Genomic DNA, 22,562 nt, shown 5'->3' with positions numbered 1-22,562 from the left:
GTGGCCCTGCAGTATGCTGGTGGTGCACAGCCAGGCACACTGGTGGCACTGGGCAGAGATGTGTCCTGGCACAGGGCTTCCCCTCCGGATGAACATCCCCGCTGCCACGGGGCAGTGCCAGGAGCTGACGAGCAAGAGGGAGCTCCGTGCCTGGGGATACAATGAGCGGGCAACCCATTTTGTCACCTCCCTGCCTCAAACTGGTTCACGTCGGGCAATGAACCCTCCCAGACTGGCACAGGAGATATCCCAGCCCCCAGCCCAGCCATTGTCACCCACCCTTGAGGGTGCCGACGTCAAACCAGAGGGTGGCACCTGGGCAGTGAGAACCAGCCCGCTCCCGATCCCGCAGCATCAGCCCAGCAGTGCCACAGCTCTGCCTTTCCCTGCACCCAGTTCCTGCCACAGAAGTGCCATCCTGTGCCCTGGGGAGGAGGGTGAGCGTGGCCCTGCCAGCTGCCGTGGTGCCCTGTCCCTGAGCCCGTGGTGGCAGTGAGGCAGAGGTCCCGGCAGCCAGCCTGCCATGCCGGAGCGCCTTCCCCAGGGATTGCTGGTGCCAAGGTCTACCCGTGTGCCTCTCTGGAGAGGACTGAGCCTCTGCTGCCCAGCGACTTCAGCAAGGAAGAGTGGAGCCCACCTGTCTCGCGGGGGGCTGGCAGTGCCGGGACGCTGAGCAGCATCACGGTAAGGATGAGCTCCCTGACAGATCTGCGTGGTGAAGTCCCCACAGTGCCAAGGTGCCCTGCCCTCCTTGGGCCCTGACAGCTGCCCCCTTGCCCTTAGAGACAAGACAGACCTCAGGCACTCTGCCCCCACCAATCTGTCCCCCAGCCGGGCATGGCCATGAGCCTGGGGTGACCGTCTGCAGGGTCATCCCACATCCGACCCGGGGGAACCCACGGGGAAGCAGCTCCAGCCCCACGGCAGCCCCTTGTACCTGCGGGAAAGGGCGCACGGTGTCCTGGGGGAGCCGGCCCGTGGTCACCTCACCCACTGCAGCTTTTACCCCCACCTGCACCCACCGGCTGCCCTGGGTGCCATCCTGGCAAAGGCCGCGGTGGATGGGGTCCCGCCACAGGCCGGAGCTTCCGGCCGGACTGCCGCTGACCCGGCCGGCACCGCGTGCCCAGCGCCGCCGGTGCCGGTAACGGGCGCCGCCGGTGCCGGGCGCTGCAGGCGGAGGCGGAGCGCGGCCGATCCCTCCCCCGGGCAGTGCCCCGGGCCCGCCCCGAGCGGTCCGGGAGGAGCCGCGGCCGCCGCGGGCACCGGCAGCGGCACCGGCACCGGGACAGCGCGGAGCGGAGCGGCGGCAGCGGCGGCACCATGGCCTCCGAGAGCGAGCCGCAGCGGGCGCTGCAGTATGAGCAGACCCTGGTGAGTACAGCGGCACCGGGCGGGCACCGAGCACCTGTGCCGCACGGGACGGGACGGGGCGCGATGGAACGCCCGGGGGTTGGGGGGGTCTGGGGGTGCTGCCCCGCTCGGGGCGGCAGAACTGCGCGGTGCCCTGTTTGGGATGCTGCCTCCTGCTTGGGATGTCACCCGCAGCCCCCTCCGGCTGTGGAGGAGCCTGGCTGAGCCCCCACCCCCAGGGCAGGACTTCTGCACTCCCCTCACCACCCCCTGGCACACCCCTCTGCCCCGGGAGGGGATGCCCACCCTGCGGGGCCCCGGAGGCGCCAGCCGGGCACGCTTCTCTCCCCCGCGCTGCCCGTCCCGGCCCTCTGCCCCCGAGATACGCTATCTCCCCTGCCTGCAACCTTAGCCCCATGTTTACAGCTCCTCTGCCTCAGAGGCCTCCCCACTGGCACCAGGCTGTCCCGTTGTCTTGGGGTGTCTTCCTTGCCCGTTGTTTTCCCAGCCACCCCGCTGCCCACGGCCCTCAGACACCACGGGCAAAGGTTCTTTTCCCTGGCCCCAGCTTGGGACGGTGCCCAAGGCGGACGGTACTTTGCCCTGGCAAAGGCATTTGGACAGGCAGGGCCAGGGAGCTGTGCAGGGAAGCAGGGACTGCGTGGCCACGGAGTTGTGCCCACGGCTGCTCAGGCCGGCTGCTGTGTGCAGGGCGGGCTCTGCTGAGCCTTACCCACTCAGCATGGGCACACTGGGCAGCGTCAGGGCATTGCTGCTCTGTGTATCCTCGGCACTGCCTTCCCCAGCACCCAAACCCTTCCTCTGGCTGTGCCCCTCAGCACTCACCCCAAGCTGCCCCTGCCAGGTGGCTGCAGGACAGCAGCCGGCCATGGGAGCCCCGGCTGTGCCGTCATGTCCACGGCCTTGCTGACCCTGCTGTCCTTCCCGGCAGGGCTGAGTCAGGGAGCACTCGGGGGCAGGAGCAGGGGTGAGTGCTGGCCGTGCCTCTCCCTGCCGCCAGCTCCGGAGGGCCCCCCTGGGCGCCCTGGTCACGGTGGGTGAGCAGAGAGGCCGTGCCAGCCGGGCACCGCGGGGCGGAGGAGCCTGCGGGCAGTGCGAGGGGAAAGGCACGCTGGGCTGGCATCAGGGCAGCCGTGCTCAGCACCGGCAGACTTTGCCCTCCTTTTCTTTGGGCAGGGTAGCACCCGTGCCCTGAGTGCTCCTGTGCCCATCCCCGTGGCCTCTGGGCTCAGTGAGGCCCGTGGAAGCGCCTGGGGCTCGTGGGTGAGGCTGGGCGTGGGCTCCTGCCCCATAACCTCACACCTGCGTTTCGGGAGTTGCCTGGGCACGTGCTGGGCAGGAGGAGTGCCCAGCCCTCCCCAGTGCATCTGAGGCACCACCAGCTCCTGCCAGCACCTGGCAGGAAGATCAGGATACAGCTGGAGCCTGGCATGGGCTGGTCTGAGCTGGACAGCCTGGGGACAGTTCCTGCTGCTTGTGCCCACAGCCTAGTCATCACAGCCAGGCTGCAGGTTGTGCCCAGCTGCATCCAAAGGCCTTTGTCCCTACCCCATGCCCTTTCCCTCACTAGATTTCACCCGCCCTGGGATGCCATGGGTCTTGGGGCCCCAGACCTAAAGGTCTCCCTGGAGTCCCCATTCTTCACAGGTGTTTGTGGGAAGCCCTGACATAGCAAGGGTGCTGGGGTGCACATCAGCCCCAGTGTCCCCCACATGCCAGGCTGTCGTGTCAGGGAGCAACGGGCCCCGTGGGGGGGATTAAGCTTGACAAACTGCCCTTGTTCATTGCAGAACCGCTCAGGGTGATTAGAGCCCGGCTAAGACGGGCAGCGTGACACACACCCCCAGCCTCTGCCTGCCTGCTGCCAGCCCAGAGGACCCCCCAACCCCCTAGCTTTAAAAGCTCTCCTAGGGGAAATTTAGGGGAGAAGGATGGCTGGCATTGGGTATGAGGAGGTGGGCACCCCTGCCAGGCAGGCTCAGTGCTGTGGGACAGGCTGGCACGGGGACACAGCAGCACCAGATGCCAGTGCCCGCCCCAGGCGCAGCATCGCCCGGGCACAGCGGGCACCACGGGCTGGCAGAACCAAGGGGCTGTGGCACAGGCAGTGCCTGCAGCGCAGCAGCTCAGGACCAGCACAGTGGCCTTGGCCCGTGCCCGTGTCCCCGAGTGCCCCCCGGCAGCCCCCCCTGTGCCCGCTCCCTGCCCGCCCGGCACTGTGATTGTTCAGCTGCTTCACGGCAGAGGCCGGAGTCCCGGGGCTGTTTGTGTTTCAAAAGGCCTTTGTGGAAAAATAACCCAAGCGGAGGAGGAGGAGGAGGAGGAAGGAGAGAGCCCACCAGTGGCTTTCACAGCCATGCCAGGGCTGTGGGCACAGTAGCTGTGGCTGCTCAGCACTGGGCACCCATGGAAGTCCCATGTTCTGCTTGTGGGGCTGTGGCGTGGGGCAGAAGGGTGGCAGGGGATGGCACAGGGTGGCAGGTGGCAGCAGAGTGGCATGGTCCCTTTGCTTGTATCCCTGTTTTACAAGTGGGGTGGGCTCCAAAGGGAGGCAGAGGGGGAGCAAATCCCACCACCCTCAACCAGGCTGGAGCACTTGGGACTGGGCATCCCACGTGTGCCCCAGCACCTGGGGGACGGTGTGGCAGCCCCTGGCACAGCCCCAGGAGGTAGACACGGAGCTGGTTTGGGGGGCATTCAGCCTGGGGGTGCTTCCATCTTGGTTTGGGCTGGCCATGGGTCAGCAGTGGGGCCAGGCAGGCAAGTGCTTGGCAGGGTGACAGCACTCCTGGGGTGCCGGCCCATTTCATCTTCCAGAGCAAACAAGCGTTTTCCAAAGGGAGCCTTTGAATTCAAGACCCCGTGCGGGGCCGGGGTCCTCCTCTGGCAGCCGATGCTGGGGTTGGCCCCTCAAGGTGGTCGTGCCTTTCCCCCCAGCTCTCTTCCACAGGGCAAGGAGCATCTGAGCCCATGCTGAGCAGGAGTTTGGGGGAAAATCCATGCCAGGACAGGGTCAGCAATGGAACTTAGATCACCCTCCTCTCCCTGCCTACATCCCCACCCTCCCTCCTGCTGCTGGGCACAGCCTGGGTATTAGAGAGCAGAGAATCCATCCGGCGCCGCTCTGGCTGCTGTCTGCTCTCTGCCCAAGGGACCTGGGCAGGAGCGCTGCCCCATCTGCACCTTCCTGCCATCCCCACGGGGAGCTGCCGTGTGCCAGGGGGCTGTGAACGGGACCCGGGCATGCGGGGTGGGCACTGCCCCCAGCAGCCGGGGCTGGCTGCCCACGTGCCGAGCACGGTGCCCACCCGTGGCGCTGGCACGGGCCGTGCCGGGAGCGGGGCGGCTGCGCCCCGGCTGGGCAGCCACGCGCTGCGCTGGCACGGCACGGCGGGTGGGCACGCCATCGGCATGGGGCTCACGTTGTCCCGACGTGGGAGCCTGGCAGGGCCCCCGCCGTCCTGAAGCCTCCCTTTGTGCCGGGCCAACCTCTGGCGCTTGGCATTCAGGTCGTGCGGGGGGAGCGAGGCGGAAACCAAGCAACCGAGTCCTTGGCAGTGCCCGCCAGCGCGGGACAAATGCCCCCGGCTCAGCGGGGAACACGGGCACAAAGAGCTCCTGGCCAGCGTGAGAGGCACTGCCAGGGCCACCCCCTGCCAGGGCCAGGCCACGTGCCACAGCCAGGCAGGAGGCACCCGAGGAAAGGGGGGTGATCCCTATGTGATCCCCCTCTTCACAGCCCAGGGACCGCCCTGGGCTTGATGTTGTGCTCCCTCTCTCCTGGAACTGGGGGTACATCCTGTCCCTCACTGTCCTCTTGCCTCCCTGCTGCCAGCTGAGACCAGCCAGCTCATGTCACGTATGACCTGCCAAGGCTGCATTTGGAGGGGCTATCCCAGCCTTGCACTTAGCAATGTGGGAGTGTGGTGCCTGCAGAGCTCCAGCACAGCCCCAGTACCAGCCCTCACAGAGTCTCCTGGCCAAGCTGGCCACGCTCCCATCACCGGAGGCCCTTCCACACCCTCCACCCCAGTGCAGTGCCTGGGGCACCTGGGCAGGGCCAGAGACTGGTACCGACGTTTCAGCTGCCTGCTTGGGGCATGCAGGCAAAACAATCACCATTGATCCACACTCACCTTATCTGCCTGGCTCCTTCCCACGCCCTGGAGGGCATCGGGCACTCCCACAGGTGCCTCCACCCCTTAGCCTTGGGATGCAATGGCTGTTCCCTCACCTGGCAGGCCGTGCCAGTATGCCCACTGCTGCCCTGACTCAGTTTCCCCACTTGGCTGCCGGGTTTGGGGCACCAGCTGCCCTGACACTGCTGTCTGTCCTTCTCCCCCAGATGTACGGGCGTTACACGCAGGACTTGGGCACCTTTGCCAAGGACGAGGCAGCCCGGCTACGGCTGCAGGAGGGGGACACGCCCCAGCCCCGCAGCCCCTCCGAGCTGCTGGAGTACACGCAGGGCCGCTGTGGCCCCTGTCGGGGTAAGCGTCAGCGGGACACGGACACGGGTGAGCACAGCCCCAGCCACGACAGCGCAGTTGGACACGGCTCCCACCCCACTGCCACGACTCCCTGGGCTCCCACCCCACCGCGGTGCCGCGGGTAGAGTTTCTGTGGCTGTCATGGGACACCGGCGCCGAGGACAATGCCACCTGCCCGCCGGGCAGCAGGGACACAATGGCCCGAAATAGCCGGGCACGCTGCGGGGATGGGGGCCCTCAGCCCCTGTGCCTGGGGCCGTGCCAGGGAGGCCGAGCTGCTGGGAGGTGCATGCCCAGTGTACGACTGTGCAGTCAGCTGGCTGTGGCAGCTGGACACAGCAGTGCTCCTGCACCAAACGGTGCCAGCTGTGCTGGGTCGGTGCTGCTGGGTCAGTGCTGCTGCCAGCCGGCCTCTGCCACCTCAGGGTGCCCATCCCTGGGGCGTCCAGCCTTGAACCCGCCCTTGTGTCCACAGTCTGCGCCTTGCAGTGCCAGCGGTTCCTCATCTCCAGGGTGGGTGAGGACTGGGTCTTCCTCATACTGCTGGGACTGGTCATGGCACTGGTCAGCTGGGCCATGGATTTCGCCATCGCCACCTGCCTCCAAGGTAGGTGGGTACCTGTGGGCTCCCGGGGCCATGGCAGGGAGTGGCCGTGCCACAGGGCCATGCCGTGTGCCATAGGGCCATGCCGTGTGCCCTGCCACCCACCACCCCTCTGACTGGCTGTCCCCACAGCTCAGAAGTGGATGTACGGAGGCCTGGACACCAACGTGCTGCTGCAGTACATGGCCTGGGTCACCTACCCCACTGTGCTCATCACCTTCTCTGCTGGCTTCACACAGATCCTTGCCCCCCAGGCCGTGGGTAGGGCATCAAGGGGCTGCCTGCACCCTAAACTGGCTGTCCACTCCCTGGGGCTGTGCCTGGGTGTCTCCCTGCAGGTTCTGGGAGCCTTTCTAGGAATATGGGCTGGTATTCAGAGGGTCTCCTAGGGACTATGGTTTAGATGCCATCCTGAGCTGTGGGGCTGGGGATCTTCTAACGCCTATGAGAGAGAGAGGCCTTCAGAGAGTCTCCTGTGAGTTGAGGGGTGGATTTCCTCCTGGGCTATGAGGCTTGCAGGCTTGGGGGTCTTCCTAGGGCTAAGACCTGATCTTCAGAGGATCTCCTGGGGGCTGTGAAATTGGGGTCCCTGTGGGGCTGTGGGTTGAATTGCCTCATAACCACATAACCATGGGGGTGTCCCTGCCAATTGTACTGTGGGAAAAGGAGTTTCTGGGACCTTCCTGTGGCAGTGGGGTATGGCAAAGCATCAAGGGTTAGCCCCCAGAAGCATGGGGCAGTGTCCCCCCTTCATGGCTATTGGTCAAGGCTGTCCCCACACCACCAGGCTCAGGGATCCCCGAGATGAAGACCATCCTGCGGGGCGTTGTGCTCAAGGAGTACCTCACCTTCAAAACCTTTGTGGCCAAGGTGATCGGACTGACATGTGCCCTGGGCAGTGGCATGCCCCTGGGCAAGGAGGTGAGGGCAGTGCCGGGGCAGGGTGAGCAGGGGACAAGGGAGTGAGGCTGAGGGCAATGTCCTCAGTCTCCCTTTGTCCCCTCAGGGTCCCTTTGTCCACATCGCCAGCATGTGCGCAACCCTGCTCAGCCGCTTCCTCTCCCTCTTTGGGGGCTTCTATGAGGTGAGCAAGGCAGGCTGGTCCCAGAAGGATCAACCTGTGTCCACAGCAGGTTTGGCAGTGCCTAGGGTTGGGGGGCAGTGCCCACTCACTCCTCTCTCCCGCACAGAATGAGGCAAGAAACATTGAAATGCTGGCAGCTGCCTGTGCTGTCGGTGTTGGCTGCTGCTTCGCCGCCCCCATTGGAGGTAGGGTCACCCCGGGCCGCCCCACAACCCCCACACCTCCTGCCCAGGCAGCAGGGTCCACCTGGAGAGGCAAGCAGGACCCCGGGACAGCTGGCATGGGAGAGGGCAGTGCTGCTCGGCAGGGAGGAGGAAGGGAGGAGCGGGCAGCACCCTCCCAGATGTGTAACGTCCGCTCTTGTCCTCTCCCCTGCCGCCTGCGCTCCAGGGAGCTCCCCGCTCCAGCCCCGCTGAGCCCTGCCCGTAGGTTGGTGACGTGTCTGACTCTCTCCTTGCCCTTTGCCTGCTGCCCTATCTGTCTGTCTGTCCATCTGTGTGCACCCCACTCCCACCCCTCGTGTTGCTGCCCACATCCCTGTGCTGCCCTCTCGCTCGTGCTGTGCCCGCTGTGCTGTGCCCTCTGTGCTTTGCCAGGGAATCCCTTAAACCACCCTGTAGTGTGTCCGTGGGGCAGCCAGACCCCCGTGGGCTGTGCACGAGTGTGGAGTCCGGGTGGGACGCGTGCCAGGCACCAGGGCCTGCCTGGGTTTCTCCACCTCCCTTGTGCACTTCCCCCCATGCCAGGCGTCCTCTTCAGCATCGAGGTCACCTCCACCTTCTTTGCCGTCCGCAACTACTGGCGCGGCTTCTTCGCTGCCACCTTCAGCGCCTTCATCTTCCGTGTCCTTGCTGTCTGGAATAAGGATGAAGGTACCTCAGGCAGGGTGGGGGCACAGGGGTCCCCTGCCCAGCCCTACTGAGCTCCACCATCCCCCAGAGACAATCACGGCACTATTCAAAACCCGCTTCCGCCTCGACTTCCCCTTCGACCTGCAGGAGCTGCCTGCCTTTGCCGTCATTGGGTGAGTGTGACTGTCCCAGCACCCATCCCGTGGCCCCAGGGGTGGCAGTGGTGGTGCTGGTGGCACTGGTGGCACTGGTGGTGCTGGTGGTGGCAGCAGGACACCTCTTCCCTTGGCTCTGCCCAGGATCGCCAGCGGCTTCGGGGGCGCGCTCTTCGTCTACTTCAACCGCAAGATTGTGAAGTTCATGCGCCGCCAGAAGGCCATCAACCGCTTCCTCATGAAGAAGTAGGTGCCCAGTAGTGCCCAGCTGCAGGGTGGTGGAGCTGGGGCTGCACCAAAATCACCCCCTGCCCTGTGCCCCCTGCCAGGCGCCTGCTCTTCCCCGCCCTGGTGACGCTGATCATCTCCACGCTGACCTTCCCGCCCGGCTTTGGACAGTTCATGGCTGGCCAGGTACCTGCCGTGGGGTGGCCCACCTGTCCCCACCCCAGGGCCACCACAAGCCACAGCTGACCCCTGCCCATCACCAGCTCACCCAGAAGGACACCCTGGTGACACTCTTTGACAACCAGACGTGGACCAAGCAGGGGATCAATGATGAGTTTGAGTACTTGGGCATCCTGGAGGCCTGGCTCCATCCCCGCTCCAACGTCTTCGTCACACTTGTTGTCTTCATCCTCATGAAGGTGGGTGCCTACTTCCCCTGCCATCCCCAAGGTACCACCAGGAGGTAATGGAGAGGATTTTCTGGATGCCATCAGGGAGGTGCCAGATTGTTACCAGAAAGGTGGCACCAGAAAAGGTGGTACTGGGTGGCTGCTCCAAGAGTCCACCAAGGTGTTTGCTGGGTGGTGCTGGCATGCCATCAAAGAGATCTTGGCTGGGAGCCACCAACATGCCACCAGGGAGGTTCTGGCTGCTTGCTCCTAGGTGCCACCAGGGAGGTGCTGGCCAGATGCCACCAAGTGCCACCAGGAAGGAGCTGGCAGGGTGCCCCTGGGAGGAGGCCATGCCCCGTTGCAGGGTGTGGTATCCACGTGCTGCTCGACAGCACCCAGCTGAGGGTCACAGAAGGGGCAGGAGGCAGGGCTGGGTCAGGGAGGGCAACTAATGGGTGTCTGCTCCACAGTTCTGGATGTCAGCCTTGGCCACTACCATCCCCGTGCCCTGTGGAGCCTTCATGCCCGTCTTCGTCATTGGTGAGACCCTGCCCCCTGTGTGGGCAGTGGGAGGAGGGAGCCACCTCTCAGCCCACACTGGGCACCCGTGGGTGCCCCCAGATGTCCCCTTCCCTGGCAGCACCAGGCAGAGGAGAGGGCATGAGGCTGGGCTTGGTACTGGGAGAGCCCTGAGCCCGTTCCCAGCCCCTCTGTGCCTGCAGGGGCGGCCTTTGGGCGCCTGGTGGGGGAGAGCATGGCAGCCTGGTTCCCTGATGGCATCCAGACGGACAGCAACACCTACCGTATCGTGCCGGGGGGCTACGCCGTGGTGGGTAAGCTCTGAGCTGGAATGGGGACGCCTTGGTGGGCATCATTTGGAGACGCTGCCCCACAGCTGAGGTGGTGATCCCTGGAACTGGGAGCGATGCCACCACTGGGAATGTCCCCGCATGGTCCCAAGGGCTCCCCATATGTGGTGGGTCCCCTGCCCAGGGCGGGGACCCAGCCTGGTGGGCAATACCTGACAGCCCTCCCCCATCTCCTGGCGGTGGCCGCAGGAGCAGCCGCGCTGTCGGGTGCTGTCACCCACACGGTGTCCACGGCCGTCATCGTCTTCGAGCTGACGGGGCAGATGTCGCACATCCTGCCCGTCATGATCGCTGTCATCCTGGCCAATGCCGTCGCCCAGAGCCTCCAGCCCTCCCTTTACGACAGCATCATCCGCATCAAGAAGCTTCCCTACCTCCCTGAGCTGGGCTGGGGCCACCACGAGTGAGTTTGTGTCCCCTGTCCCAACCCCAAACCCCTCACCAAGGCACTAGGGCAGGTGGTGGCATTACTCTGAGGCCGCTGTTCTTGTCCTGGGCAGGAAATACAACGTGCGGGTGGAAGACATCATGGTGCGGGACATCCACTACGTCACCCTCAACTGCAAGTACCGGGACCTGCAGCAGGTCCTGCACAGCACCAAGATGAAGAACCTGCCTCTGGTGGAGTCAGCTGGTGAGACACAGGCAGGGGCTCTGCCAGCATCCACGGCAGCCGTGGAGCGTGTCATGGGTGGGTGGGTGGCAAACGGAACATCAGGAGCCAGTGTGGCACCTTGCTGTGTCTGCAGAGTCCATGATCCTGCTGGGCTCCATTGAGCGGGCGCAGGTGGGGGCCCTGCTCAGCACCCAGCTCAGCCCCCAGCGCCGGCTGCTGATGCTGCGGCAGAACGTGCTGCCCGAGGATGGGCATCAGCTCTCCGATTCCAGCCTCCGCTTCCAGGTGAGGGCTGCAGCCGTCCTGGGGGATGCCTGGCCAGGGTGCCCCCCACCACCATCACCCAACACTCATCCCCCCACAGGTCAGCACAGAGACCTCCTCGGGCGCCCCTGCCCGCACCTCACTCCGCAAGCCCCTGAAGCCAGCACTGAAGCGGGCGTCCAGCAGCCCGGCCGACAGCCCCCCAGGTGAGTCTGCATGTGGCCCCTGGCCCCCGTGTCCCCACCACTGACACCCCCTCTTCTCCCGCAGCGGGCGGCACTGACCAGACTGGCATCGCCCTCAAGAGCCTCTTCTGTGCCAATGCCACCCCAGAGGCCTTCGAGGTGAGAGCCTGTCCCTCCCCAGCCCTTCCCATCCCTTAATGGCCTTGCCTGGCCCTTCCCATCCTTGAATGGCCTTGCCTGGCCCTGCCCAGCCCTGCCCATTCTTGTCACATCCCTTTCCATTCCTGTTCAACCCTGCCTGTCCCTTCCCATCCCTTTCCATCATTTTCCATCCCATCCCATCCCATCCCATCCCATCCCATCCCATCCCCTAACTGCTGTCTCTCCCGGGCCAGGCCCAGGGCACAGCCTATCACAAGGCCAAACGAGTCCGCATTTCCATTGTGGTAAGCTGCAGCCAATCGCAGCCTGGGCACAGCTCCTCCCAGCCAATCAGAGCCTGGCAGGAGTTCTCTGAACCAATCAGGGACCTGGCAAGATTCTGCTTGGCCAATCATGTTGGGCCAGTATCTGTGCAGTCAATCTTGGACAGTTACGATTCCACCCAACCAATCCTGGTGTGCATTCTCCCCATTCCAAACCCTCCCAGGAATCAGGATGTGGAGCCTTCCAGCCATCACAACCGCGAGATCCGTCCCACTTTGCTCAGCCAATCATGGCACACCTTGCATTCTCTCCACCAATCACAAGCTTGGCTTGTCCAACTGCATCAAATCAGGGTGTGACCGATGTCCTGTCAACCAATCACGTTCCCTGACCTGCCCACTGCTGCTTGTTCCCTGCCTGTACCCTCGCCTGCCCTGCCTGCATGTGCTGCCTCCGCCCTCGCTGTTCCCCACCGCTCCCTGCCCGTACCCTGCCTGCAGCGGCCTCAGGGCTGTGCCAACACACCTCTCTTGCAGGAGGAGATGATTCTGGGTGACAAGATGACCCCAGCAGAGGTGAGGGGTTGGGCAGAGACAGGCGGGATCCTCCTGCTCAGAGGGATCCCAAAGGGGTGCCAGAGCATGAGGTGGGCGTGGGGAGGTGGGGGATGGATAATCCAGATTTCTCCATAAGACCAGGCGTAAGGAGGATGTAAGGTGTAAGGTGTATGGAGGATGAGAGGTGTGGTAAGGTGTAAGGAGGATGGGAGGGCCCTTGTGGGGAGGCTGTACCCCTTACCCTGCCCCATGGCCCCTCCCCAGATCCGGGAGTGGGAAGAACAGCAGCTGGACCAGCTGGTGGACTTCAGCAACGCCAAGATTGACCCCGCACCCTTCCAGCTGGTGGAGCACACCTCGCTGCACAAGGTGCACCCTCACCCCATCCCAGATCCCCACCCACAACCCCCAGACCCTCAACTCATCCCCTCCTCCTGCAGACCCACACCATCTTCTCTCTGCTGGGCCTGGACCACGCATTCGTCACCAGCATTGGGCGCCTGGTGGGCATGGTGTCCCTCAAGGAGGTGAGCTGGGGACAGGGCGGCTGGGGGGGCACAGAGCAGCACCTGGAGCTGTTTGCCCATGGGTTTGGGGTCCCCACAGCTGCGCAAGGCCATCGAGGGCTCCCTGACGGGCAAGGGGGTGAAGGTGCGCCCGCCGCTCGCCAGCTTCCGCGACAGCACCGCCAGCTCCAGCGAGGCCGACACCGCGGCCCTGCGCCGGTTCTGGGAACGCCACCAGCACCACCACATGCCCCGCGAGGCTGGCCCTGGCGGCGACGAGGATGACAACACCCCCAAGGGCCAGTGAGACCCTTGAGACCCACCCCCTGTGTCCCCAGAAGCCACAAGGGCCCCCTGGCAGGTGCTGGGGTGTGCCCACCCTGAGCCCGCTGATGCCAGGCTCAGCACAGCAGTGGGCACTCTCAGTCCAGTGCCTCTGCCCCTCCCTGGGCTGGGGAGCAGCCAAATGATCCCAGCCAGCCCCTGCTCCCCAGCGACCTGCCAGCTCTTGGGGCTTCCCACTTTGCTACCTCTGTACCCCCCCAGCCCCCGGTGCGCCCCAGAATGGCCACTGCCCTCACACCCTCCATCAGCACCGCAATGTCCCTTCTCAGGGTGGCACAGGGCGGAGAGGGGCATCAGGTTGGGGTGTCCACGGGGACATGGGTGGGCATTGCCCCCTGTGCTCAGCCCCTCATGGCTGAGAACAGGGGGTCCTGCTGCCTCTCTGCTGTGCACCTCTCCCCATGTAAATACAGAGATTTTTATATTAATTTAATAAAAGGACTTTATAAACAGAGCTGTAGCACTGTGGGGTTGGAGGTGGAGAGGGCCACAGCCAGTGGGCACCAGCTGAGCTTCACCACGGCGCTGGGGTTGGCAGGCTCCGGGCAGGACGCGTTTTGTCCCCGCTCACAGCACGGCCTCGCTGCAGTGCAGCCCCTGCAGGCGCTGCCCAGGGCCAGGGCTGGCACGGCGCCGCACGGTGATGACCAGCGTGCCCATCTCGGTGAGGGCACAGCTCACCGACAGCGGGTCCGTGTCCTCGGGCAGCTGGCACTTGTGGGTGAAGGTGTCACAGACGGTGCCATCCTCAGCCACCTGCGGGGAGGCAGCAGCGGTGCCGTGGCACGGTGGGCTCCACAGCACATTCCCAGTTACCCCAGTGCTTCTAATGGGCAGTCCCAGACACCCAGGAAAGATCCCAGTGACTCCAGGGCAATTCCCAGTTACCCCATTGCCAGCAGGCCTCTGCTGCCCAAGTCTGGGCTTGTGGGGTAAATTCCAGCTACTCCAGTGCCAGCAGGAACTGTTCCTCTTTGCCACGTCCGGCAGAGAAGGCAATGGAGCAGGAGTTCCCACTTGTCCCATTCGCAGTGAGGACAGTTCCCAGTTACACCAGTTCAGGACAGGTGCAGTAGAGCAGGAGTTGCCTGTTGTCCCATCGCCAGGCACAGCTCCTGTTTACCCCAGTGCTACCAAGGGCTATTCCCAGTTCCCACCCATCCCCACCACCCACAGGAGGGGTGTCCTGGGACAGGACCCCCATTGTGCCATGGCCAGAGGGGGTGCTGCCCCCACGGGTGCCTCACCTTTTCTGCCTGGATGGTGACGTGGCAGTTGGAGGTGGTCACCACAATGTCAGGGGGCTCAAACTGGCTGACGTCGGCCACCACTTGGTAGGTGTCACCCTGGGCACGCACCCAGGTGCCCAGGCTGCAGGGGTACATGGCACCTGGGGACTCTGTGGGCATTGGAGGGCTGCTGGGCATGGGGCCACAGTCCCCAGGGCCTGGACACTGGCAAGGGAGGGCTGGGGGTAGCAGGTGGCAGTGGGCATCTGGGGATATTGAAGGTGCTGGGGAATTGCAGGGGGAACTGGGGGTCTCAGGGGTAAAGGGATACTGGGGGCCTGGAGGGGTAGTGGGTGGGCACCTGAGGGCACTGGGAGATTCCAGGGGCACTGGACAACCTGAGGACAGCAGGGGAATCGCACAGGAGGGTGAAGGAAAAACTGTGGGGGGTTCCAGGGACAAAAGGAGAATCAAAAGGGTCTGGGGAGAGGGAGGAGGCAGCATGGTGGTCCTCGAGACAGCAGGGACACTGGGGTTATTTGGGACTTACAGGGGGAGCACAAAAGCACCTGGGGAGTGGGAGCTGGACAGTCCAGAGAGCCATGGGGCACCGGGGGACAGTCAGGGTGCCCCTCTGAGCCCTCCCAGCTGGTGTTCGGGTGACTCCCACGCTGTCCCCAGGCACAGGTCAGCTGGATAACCCTTGGGGGGACCATCCCCAAGGCAGCAGGGCTTCCCCAGGGTAGCAGCGCCGCTCCTCCATCCCGCACCCTCCCCGCCCGGTACCTGGGTACCCAAACGCCTCCTGTCCCCGTGCCCCGAAGGCTCCATGCCGCAGGTCGCCCTCGAAGCGGGGCTCGCCGTGCCCCTGCCCGTAGGCGCTGAGGAGCTCGGCGCGGTACGTGGAGGCCGAGCTGAGCGATGCCATGGCTCCTGCTGCCCGCGCCCCCGCGCCCTGCCCGGGGAGGGTCCAGCGGCCCCAGCCACCACCGCCAGATGCCCATAATTAGGCACCCTGTCCGCAGGAATGCGAGATAAGGGACGAGGCCTCCGTCACCCTGTGGGGCCGCGGAGGGGGCTGCATCCCTGCCACCGCTGCCTGCCACCCCCGGTGCCTGGGGCTGCATCCCTGCCACCCCCCGATTCCTGGGGCTGCATCCCTGTCACCCCCCGATTCCTGGGGCTGCATCCCTGCCACCGCTGCCTGCCACCCCCGGGCCCCGGGGAGGAGGTGCCCCCCACCTGCAAGAAGAGGCGCCCGCCCGGTGCAGCGCTCGCACAAGTGACTTTATTCAAGACCTGGCAGGATGGAGGAGGGGGTGCCGCGGTGTGGGCACCCCACGGACACTCCACAGGTGCCCACAGGGGCTCGGGCAGCTGGCCCAGACATGCACACGCGTGCACGTGCCCACGCGCTGCCAGGTGTGCACATGCACACACACACAGAGCAAAGCCCCCCGCCATCCACAGGCACCCCCAGCCCCACGGGGAGCACCCACTGCCCCCGGGGTGAGTGGTAGCTGATGGTGTGGGGCCTGCTGGCCCCTGCAGCCCCTCGGTGATGCACAGGAGCTGTGCCCGGCAGGGGTCGGTGGGGTGCTGGGGGATGCAGGGGGCAGAGGTGCAGTGGGTGCTGGGGACATCCCGGGCTGTGGGGACAGGGAGCAGTGACCGGGCTGGGTGAGGAGCAGCATGCAGGGGGAGAGAGAGTGGCCCCACGAGAACACGTGCCATGCGGGAAGGGGCGCGCAAGCGTTGGCAAAAACTGGCATTCCTCCCCCAAACGACGTGCCTGGAACCCCTCACGTGGGCTTGGGGGGTCCTCGAGTGGGGGTGCCACCCCCAGCCAGGACGGGGGGGGCTGGTCGCCCTTCATGTAGGCACTTGGTTCCCTGCTAGGGGTGAGTGACTTGTCGACAGGGACATCAGCCCCACGTCCTACCCCCTCTCTGCCCCCTGCATTCCTCACAGCAGCCGTGGGGACGCCTGGCTGGGCTGACCCCCTGCTGCAGGGCTGGACTGGGACTGCTCTGCTGGTGGCCCAAAGCCCCCGGCCTGGGGGCCTGCACCCACCTGGCCCCGCAGTCTGACTGTGTCAGCCCCATGCAGTTACAAAAGTATGGAAAGTCCCAGCACCGTGGCACATCCACAGCCCCCCAGCACCCCTGGCACCCCCAGAGCACCCCTCCAGCAGCTCCATGCTCCAAGGCAGCAGTTCACAGTTTTAAACTCGGTCCAATAGAAGTTGGCCAGGGAGAGAGGAGAAAAGCCCTTCCCACAGCAAAACCCCCACCACCACCCTGGCTTGGGGTGGTAGAGGCACCACAGGATGATTGGAGATTTTCAGCCATGCCATTGTGGGGGAGGGAACTGTGCCCAAAAGGGGAGCCCAGGGTGGTTTGGGGGAGAACATGCGAACAACCAGCCCCACTTATTTAGTCTTGTCAGTTTTTGGGGGCACATCTGGGCATCAGGGCAGAGGACAGACCCCTCCAAGCCCTTCCCTGCGCCCCTTCCCTGCTCTCATGCAAAAATCCAGGAGGGCAACGATGTGGCCAAGCAGGGCCGGGGCACAGTGGGGGCACACTGGCTGGGGGCTGCAGCGGCCCCCGGACCCCTCCTGCAGCCGGGTAGCGAGGGGGAGCAGCGGCAGGGCCCGTCCCTCACCCAGCGTGGGGTCTGGCCAGAGGGCTTCAGCAGGGGACCTGGACCCCACCAGGAGAGGCAGGGCACCCCAGAGGGCATCAGGGCTCTTCGGCCTCCTCCTCCTCCTCCAGCGATGCCACCCCGGAGGAGGCGACGTCAGAGATTTTCCGGCGGAGCGGGAAGTCCTTGCTCAGCACCACCTCGTCCTCCGTGGGTGAGAGACAGGCTTCGGCGTAGGACACGGAGTAGAGGGAGTCCTGGCACCGGAGCCGTGCCAGGCCCCGCAAGGCACTTTGGCTGGCTGGGGGCGGCAGCTTGGGCAGCAGCAGGTCCTCTCCCCCCAGGGAGCCCAGCAGTTTGGCAGTGAGTTCGGAGGGGGACACCATCTCCAGGCTGCAGAGGCTGGAGCAGAGAGTCTCGGGGGAGAGGGTGTGCGAGGAGTCGCTCTCGGGCTCGCAGGAGCCGTGCCGCACGCCCAGCTGGCACAGGTGGCCCTGCAGCAGGTCTCGCAGCAGCGCGCTGGCGGGCATCGTGCCTGGCAGCTCTGTGGGAAAGCAGCACGTCTGGGTCAGTCCACAGCTGAGGGCACCTGGGATGGCAGCCGCCCCCTGCCCTGTGCACCGCAGGCTGGGAGGAGTCCCGTGCTTGCTTTGCCCACAAATTGTTGCATGCGTGGCACTGGTAGTCATCAAAGGAAAAGCAAAACACTCTCTGGCAGCACGGAGGTGTTGCATTTAAGGGATTCCCCATCCCTGGCTCAGGCACTGCCCTCTGTGGGAGGGACCAGGCTGGGGAATGTGCCAGGCAGTGGGCATTCTATTCCTTTTTCCCTCAGTGGTGGGACACCCACCCCACCACTCCCAGCCCACTCCCCACAGCACCTACCAGTGGGCTGGGAGCTCTCTGTGGAGGGCATGAAGTCCTCGTCGTAGGACTCATCGTTGGAGTCGTCCCCATCCACTGAGGACCAGGCTCGCAGCTTGGCCTCAGCAATGGCAAACTGCTCCGCCACACCTGACACGGGACAGGCACGGGTCAAACACACACAGGGAGGTGCTCCCAAAACCCCACTGCCCTGGCACCTCTATGCCCACAGTGCCATGGCATGGGTGTGGATGGATGGATGGATGGATGGATGGATGGATGGATGGATGGATGGATGGATGGGGACAGCCCACCCCACCACCCTGGGCTGCAGTGGGAGCAGCCCACCGGCCGTGCCCACGGTTCCTACCGGCAGCGAACCGTGCCTCCTGCTCGCCCTCGCTCAGGTGGCAGTAGGAGCTGAAGGCGCTCTCCAGGGCGGAAGGTGACTCCACTGGCTTACACCAGCCCTTCCACTCGATGAGGTGGGCAACACGGCCCTGTGCCATGGCTGTTGGCTTTGTCACGTGCTCCTTCACCACCTGCGAGATGCCTATGGGATGTGCCCCAACATCAGCATGCCCTGGGGCACCCCAAGTCCCCACCACAGAGCCCATAACCCCAGGACCCAGCACTCCCCACCTCCAGTCCATGGGACCTGGCACCCCCATGTCCTCCTCTTGAGTGCCACCAGTAACTCCCTGATTCCCCCCAAAACTCCAGACAGGGGATACCCAGGGACCGCCCAAGAGGCCCAGAGCCCTCAGCTCAGGAGAGACCCCTTTCCCAGCTGAGCCCCTGGGTGAGCAGTTACCGTGCAGCGAGGAGCGGGCCAGGGCAGCGATCTCCTGGATGGTCAGCGCGCGCCGTGACTTGGGCAGCATCTCGACAGTGTCCTCAACATTGACCTGCCAGAGCGGGCAGCGGGGTCACAGCCCTGGCACCATTTCCCTTCTGGGAGCCCCACACTGCAGGAGAGGGCTTGGCCCTGCTTGGTGCCCAGCCCGGGGGGCCTGGGGAGTGCGGGCACACACACATTACAGGCACATGGGTGTGCACACTCCCACAATGTCAGCACACGCTGGTGCTGTGTACACACCTGCATGTGCCCACTCAGGTAACCATGTGTGCCCACACACTCTGGCAGCCACCCAAACACAAACTGACCACAAACACACACCTGCACACTCACACCTTAACTCCACTGTACACACACATGCACCTGCAAGCTTGTGTGCTCTCACACGTGTCTGTGCCCTGTGCTGGGTGGTGTCACACACAGTCTGTGCCCGCCCCAGCTTGTGCCCACACACGTGCATGTGCAAGGCCACCACGGCCCAGCTCCCCAGCACCCACCGCCTGGCAGCACACACCGTGCCAGGACATCCTGTTGTATGTGCCCATTGCCATCCCGGCCATGCCAGGCCCCGAGCCCATGGCCACGGGGGAAGCGATGTGGGATTTGGAGGCGCGCAACAAATTGCATTGCCATGGCAACGAGGCACCGTGGACTGATTTCTCCCAGGATACAGCCCGGCTCATGGCTGACGTCAGAGCAGCCCCGAGCCACAGCGAGCTGGCAGGGCCATGGCCAGGACGGGTGCCCCACCACGGGGCACGGGCACACGGCCACCTCAGCCGGGCACGGCTGGGCTCGGGGGTACCTGGAGGAAGTCCTGGCTGTCGAAGGAGGCCTGGCGCACCAGCCGGGGCAGCGGGCGGGCAACGCTCAGGGGGGACAGTGCCTTCACCTCCTTCCACTCCACACACAGCGTTGTGTCCACGGCCACTGCAGGAAGAGCCGAGGCCAACCTCAGCACCTCCATTCCCCCAGCAGCCCTCTCAGTCCCCCACCTGCTGACCCTGTGGTGGCAGCTTCTTGTCCAGTCTGAGACCAGACACAACTCGTTGCCGCAGCACTGGTGACTCACGCCCGGGCACCTCTTCCGCCTGTGTCAGCGGTAACGCGCGTCCCCAGCCTGGCACTGGGGACCAGGCACCTGTCCCAGCTTGGCAGCTGCTCTGGCAGGGGTGGGGGCAGCTGGACCGGGCTGGACTGGGCCAGGTGCTGGGTGTGTGAAGGGAGGCAGCACTGGGCCAGACTTGCTGGGGGCTGCTGCTCCTCCACTATCTCCACAATCCCCCTCTCCAACTCCCTGCTGGGTCAGGAGGGGAAGGAGCAAGAAAGGATAGGGTCAATAAAAGCACCTGCACCCATCTTTTGCCACAACAGCTTGACCTCCCAGCACTGGCACCTCAAACGGATGGGTGCCTACACCCTCAGGCACTGACTCCCAAGAACTGGGCGCTCCTGTTAATGTGGTTGCCATGAAAGGCCAGTCCCAAAGGGGGAAAGACGGGGTATCTCTCAAGAGCCTCATTTCCCCTGCACTAAGATGGGCCTGGCTGACATAAACCAGCTGTGAAGTGGGATACAGGGGAGCTAAAAGTGCTGCCTCCCACCTACATCTGAGGGTACACCCTGGCTTCCTTGGGAAATTGCAGAGAGGATCGCCCCCACTCCCAGCTGTGGGCAGGGGCACCCTGTGGTGACATCCTAGCAACAACACCCCCAGGGCCCCTCCGGCATGTCTGCAACACTCTGAACGCTGTCCTAGCCCCCATGAACCCAGCCTCCAGAACTCCCTCTGATCACAGCTCCCATCGCTCCTGCAGCACCCCCAGGACATCTGCAGCACCCCCGCTGCACCCCACACACTGCAGCAAACCCCAGCCTCCAACACCCCCCTGTCTCTCTCATAGAGACGACTCTGTCTCTCTCATAGCCACCCCATAACCTCTCAGGACTCTAACCAGCACCCGAGTCCCACACCCCTTTCCCAGTCCCCTTGCACCCTCACTGCAACCCCCAGCTCCCCCAGAGCTGCAATCCAATCGCCCCAGTCCCTACACATCCACACCCCTCAGATCTCCCTGCCCTCCCTGGGCCCCCCAGCTGTCCCAGAGCAGCACCCCCAGCTCCCAAACCCTCAGCCATCTATAGCCCCCATCACCCTTTTCGTACCAAAGTCCCCCAGAGCCCTCAGGCTCTCTGCATACACAACACACTTAGATACCCCAATTCTCTCTCACCTTCGTAATTCCCTGTACCCTACAGCCCTCACAGCCTGTCAGTCCCCATACACCACTGCTCCATCCCTTGGGTCCCCCTCAGCTCCCTGCTCTCCCCCTTGCCATATCCCCCAGCCCCCGTAGCCCCCCACCCCTCTAGGGTATCACCCCCAGCCCCTCGCCGTGCCCAGCACCCCGCACCCCCGAGTCCCCCGAACACCCTCCCTGCCCTGGGACCCCCATTCCCTCCGGTCCGCGCTCCCACCGCGGCGCCGCTCACCCACCGATGGTGGTTTTGGAGCCGATGCAGCCCATGCTCCCGGGGGGGCCCCGGTGCGGGCACTACCGCCGGCTCCGCGCCGCCCACATCGCCCCCCGGCCGCATGGGCGGCCCCGGACAGCGCCCGCGCCCCGCCGGAGCCGCTGCCGAGCCGGGCCGGGCCGCGGAACCCGAGCCCCGAGCGGTACCGGAGCCCCGAGCGGTGCCTGCGCCGGGCCGGGAGCTGCACGTCCAGAGACGTCACTGCTGGGGGAGGAAGAGGAGGGAGAGGGGGAGGCGGGAAGAAGAGGAGGAGGAAAAGGAGGAGAAATGTGAGGGAGGAAGGCTGAGAAAGAGAAGGCCGAGGGGGGATAAGGGATGAGGGAGAGGGAAGAAGGGGAGAACGGGGGAGAGGGAGGCCGGGAGGAAGAGGAGGAAGGGGAGATGAGGAGAGAGGTGAAGGGGGGATGAAGGCAGCCGGGGAGGATGAAGGAAGAGGGGGGCTGAAGGAAGAGGAAGAGGGGGATGGAGGAAGAGGAGGGGGCGCGGAGAGGAGGAGGATGGACGGAGGAAGAGGAGGGGGCTGAGGAGGAGGAGAAGAAGGCCGGCCACCGCGGAGAGCGCCGTGCCAGCACCGCGGACAGCGCCGCCCCTGCCGGCCCCGGCCCCCGTACAGCCCCGGGGGACAAGGGCTGGGACCCTGCAGGAACAGGGCACCCCTCAGCCCGACCTGCCTGCCCCTAGCCTGCCCCGAGGGCCTGGTGGAGCACACAGCCTCCCACCCCATGGAGCTGGGCTGGGGACAGGTGGGGGCAGCCTTTGGAACATCGCGTCTGACAGCAACGGCCCCTGCAGGAGAGCCAGGCCAGCGCCGATGGCCAGGCTGATGGTCAGCCGTGTGCACTCTGAAACCTACTGACGGCAATTAACGCTGTGGTACCTTGGCCCTGGCACAGGAGGGCACTGCTGCGATGCCACCCTCTGTCCCTTGGCAAGCAGGTTACCCAAACAGCTCCAAGGGCCTCCCTCCCTCCTTACTCACTCTCCCAGTCAGGGGGAGTTCCTGCCCAGTCCCCATCCCGAGTCCTTTCCCTGCCAAATGCTTCCCAGCATTAGTGATGCCAGGGCTGCAGCTCAGACAGATCAGCCTCTAATCTGGGGAACAGTCTCCGGTTAATTATTCTGTACCCTCTGGGCCATGGCCAGGGTGACTCAGCAAGAGGCAGCCCAAGGCAGCGAAGACCAGCCTCCACCAGTCCCAAGGGGGACCAGCCTCTGTCCCCAGCAGGGATACCCCACAGGGGAACCCCAGCAGGGGCCAGCTGTGCCCCATCTCCACTCCAACTGCAAGACAAGGCCAGGAGGGGCTGATATAAAAATGCCCTCCCACACTGGAAGGTGCAGGGGGCACCTGGCACACCTCCCATCTCCTGCCCCAAGGAGACCACACAGGTTCTGCCACTCATGCCTGCGGGACAAGGGACATTCGGGGATATCAGGGCTCTGCTCCACAGCCAGGGTGCTGGCAGGGCTGTCTCCTCCATCT

At 64.8% G+C, this 22,562-nt stretch overlaps 3 protein-coding genes across 6 annotated transcripts; 1 reads left to right on the top strand and 2 right to left on the bottom strand.

Annotated features, from left to right (window-relative positions):
* The first annotated feature begins 275 nt into the window (after nucleotides 1-275).
* CLCN2 (chloride voltage-gated channel 2) lies at nucleotides 276-13,400 on the top strand. Of its 4 annotated transcripts, none has more exons than XM_064720811.1 (22): nucleotides 276-684; nucleotides 5,720-5,864; nucleotides 6,340-6,471; nucleotides 6,601-6,729; nucleotides 7,256-7,389; nucleotides 7,475-7,552; nucleotides 7,659-8,424; nucleotides 8,492-8,576; nucleotides 8,703-8,804; nucleotides 8,888-8,972; nucleotides 9,050-9,205; nucleotides 9,649-9,718; nucleotides 9,901-10,011; nucleotides 10,237-10,450; nucleotides 10,548-10,681; nucleotides 10,797-10,948; nucleotides 11,028-11,133; nucleotides 11,198-11,271; nucleotides 12,075-12,113; nucleotides 12,360-12,464; nucleotides 12,536-12,622; nucleotides 12,702-13,400. In XM_064720811.1, exons 2-22 carry the CDS (start codon nucleotides 5,720-5,722, stop codon nucleotides 12,906-12,908), a joined length of 3,111 nt encoding a protein of 1,036 aa, XP_064576881.1. In that variant the 5' UTR covers nucleotides 276-684; the 3' UTR covers nucleotides 12,909-13,400. The 4 variants fall into 4 exon arrangements, 3 of the variants coding, with proteins under 3 accessions (XP_064576881.1, XP_064576880.1, XP_064576879.1); XM_064720810.1 differs by lacking the exon at nucleotides 276-684 and adding an exon at nucleotides 1,254-1,374; XM_064720809.1 differs by lacking the exon at nucleotides 276-684 and having other exon boundaries at nucleotides 4,909-5,864.
* A 72-nt stretch (nucleotides 13,401-13,472) lies between these two features.
* On the bottom strand, nucleotides 13,473-15,103 carry LOC135451522 (heat shock protein beta-7-like). Its single transcript, XM_064720812.1, has 3 exons — nucleotides 14,962-15,103; nucleotides 14,194-14,345; nucleotides 13,473-13,702 (listed from the first exon to the last, which is right to left on the bottom strand). Exons 1-3 carry the CDS (start codon nucleotides 15,101-15,103, stop codon nucleotides 13,514-13,516), a joined length of 483 nt encoding a protein of 160 aa, XP_064576882.1. The 3' UTR covers nucleotides 13,473-13,513.
* A 333-nt stretch (nucleotides 15,104-15,436) lies between these two features.
* On the bottom strand, nucleotides 15,437-21,609 carry FAM131A (family with sequence similarity 131 member A). Its single transcript, XM_064721293.1, is given in 7 exon segments — nucleotides 15,437-17,365; nucleotides 17,707-17,835; nucleotides 18,056-18,238; nucleotides 18,500-18,593; nucleotides 19,350-19,474; nucleotides 21,042-21,085; nucleotides 21,087-21,609. Coding segments are annotated over 7 exon segments (1,077 nt in total). The 5' UTR covers nucleotides 21,143-21,609; the 3' UTR covers nucleotides 15,437-16,919.
* Between the last annotated feature and the right edge of the window lie 953 nt (nucleotides 21,610-22,562).

Source organism: Zonotrichia leucophrys, chromosome 9 (assembly GCF_028769735.1).
Source record: "Zonotrichia leucophrys gambelii isolate GWCS_2022_RI chromosome 9, RI_Zleu_2.0, whole genome shotgun sequence".
Classification (NCBI taxonomy): Eukaryota; Metazoa; Chordata; class Aves; order Passeriformes; family Passerellidae; genus Zonotrichia; species Zonotrichia leucophrys.
This window is presented reverse-complemented; position numbering and strand designations above follow the sequence as displayed.

What these genes read in the sequence shown, in the direction of transcription:
- CLCN2 (XM_064720809.1), top strand. Translation starts at nt 5,288, where the DNA reads ATGTGGGAGTGTGGTGCCTGCAGAGCTCCAGCACAGCCCCAGTACCAG. An exon ending in CCTTGCCCCCCAGGCCGTGG is followed by an intron (nt 6,730 to 7,255) that starts GTAGGGCATCAA and finishes CCACACCACCAG; the next exon opens with GCTCAGGGATCCCCGAGATG. An exon ending in ACAAGATGACCCCAGCAGAG is followed by an intron (nt 12,114 to 12,359) that starts GTGAGGGGTTGG and finishes GCCCCTCCCCAG; the next exon opens with ATCCGGGAGTGGGAAGAACA.
- LOC135451522 (XM_064720812.1), bottom strand. Translation starts at nt 15,103, where the DNA reads ATGGCATCGCTCAGCTCGGCCTCCACGTACCGCGCCGAGCTCCTCAGC. An exon ending in GGAGGCGTTTGGGTACCCAG is followed by an intron (nt 14,346 to 14,961) that starts GTACCGGGCGGG and finishes CAATGCCCACAG; the next exon opens with AGTCCCCAGGTGCCATGTAC. An exon ending in TCACCATCCAGGCAGAAAAG is followed by an intron (nt 13,703 to 14,193) that starts GTGAGGCACCCG and finishes GCCTCCCCGCAG; the next exon opens with GTGGCTGAGGATGGCACCGT.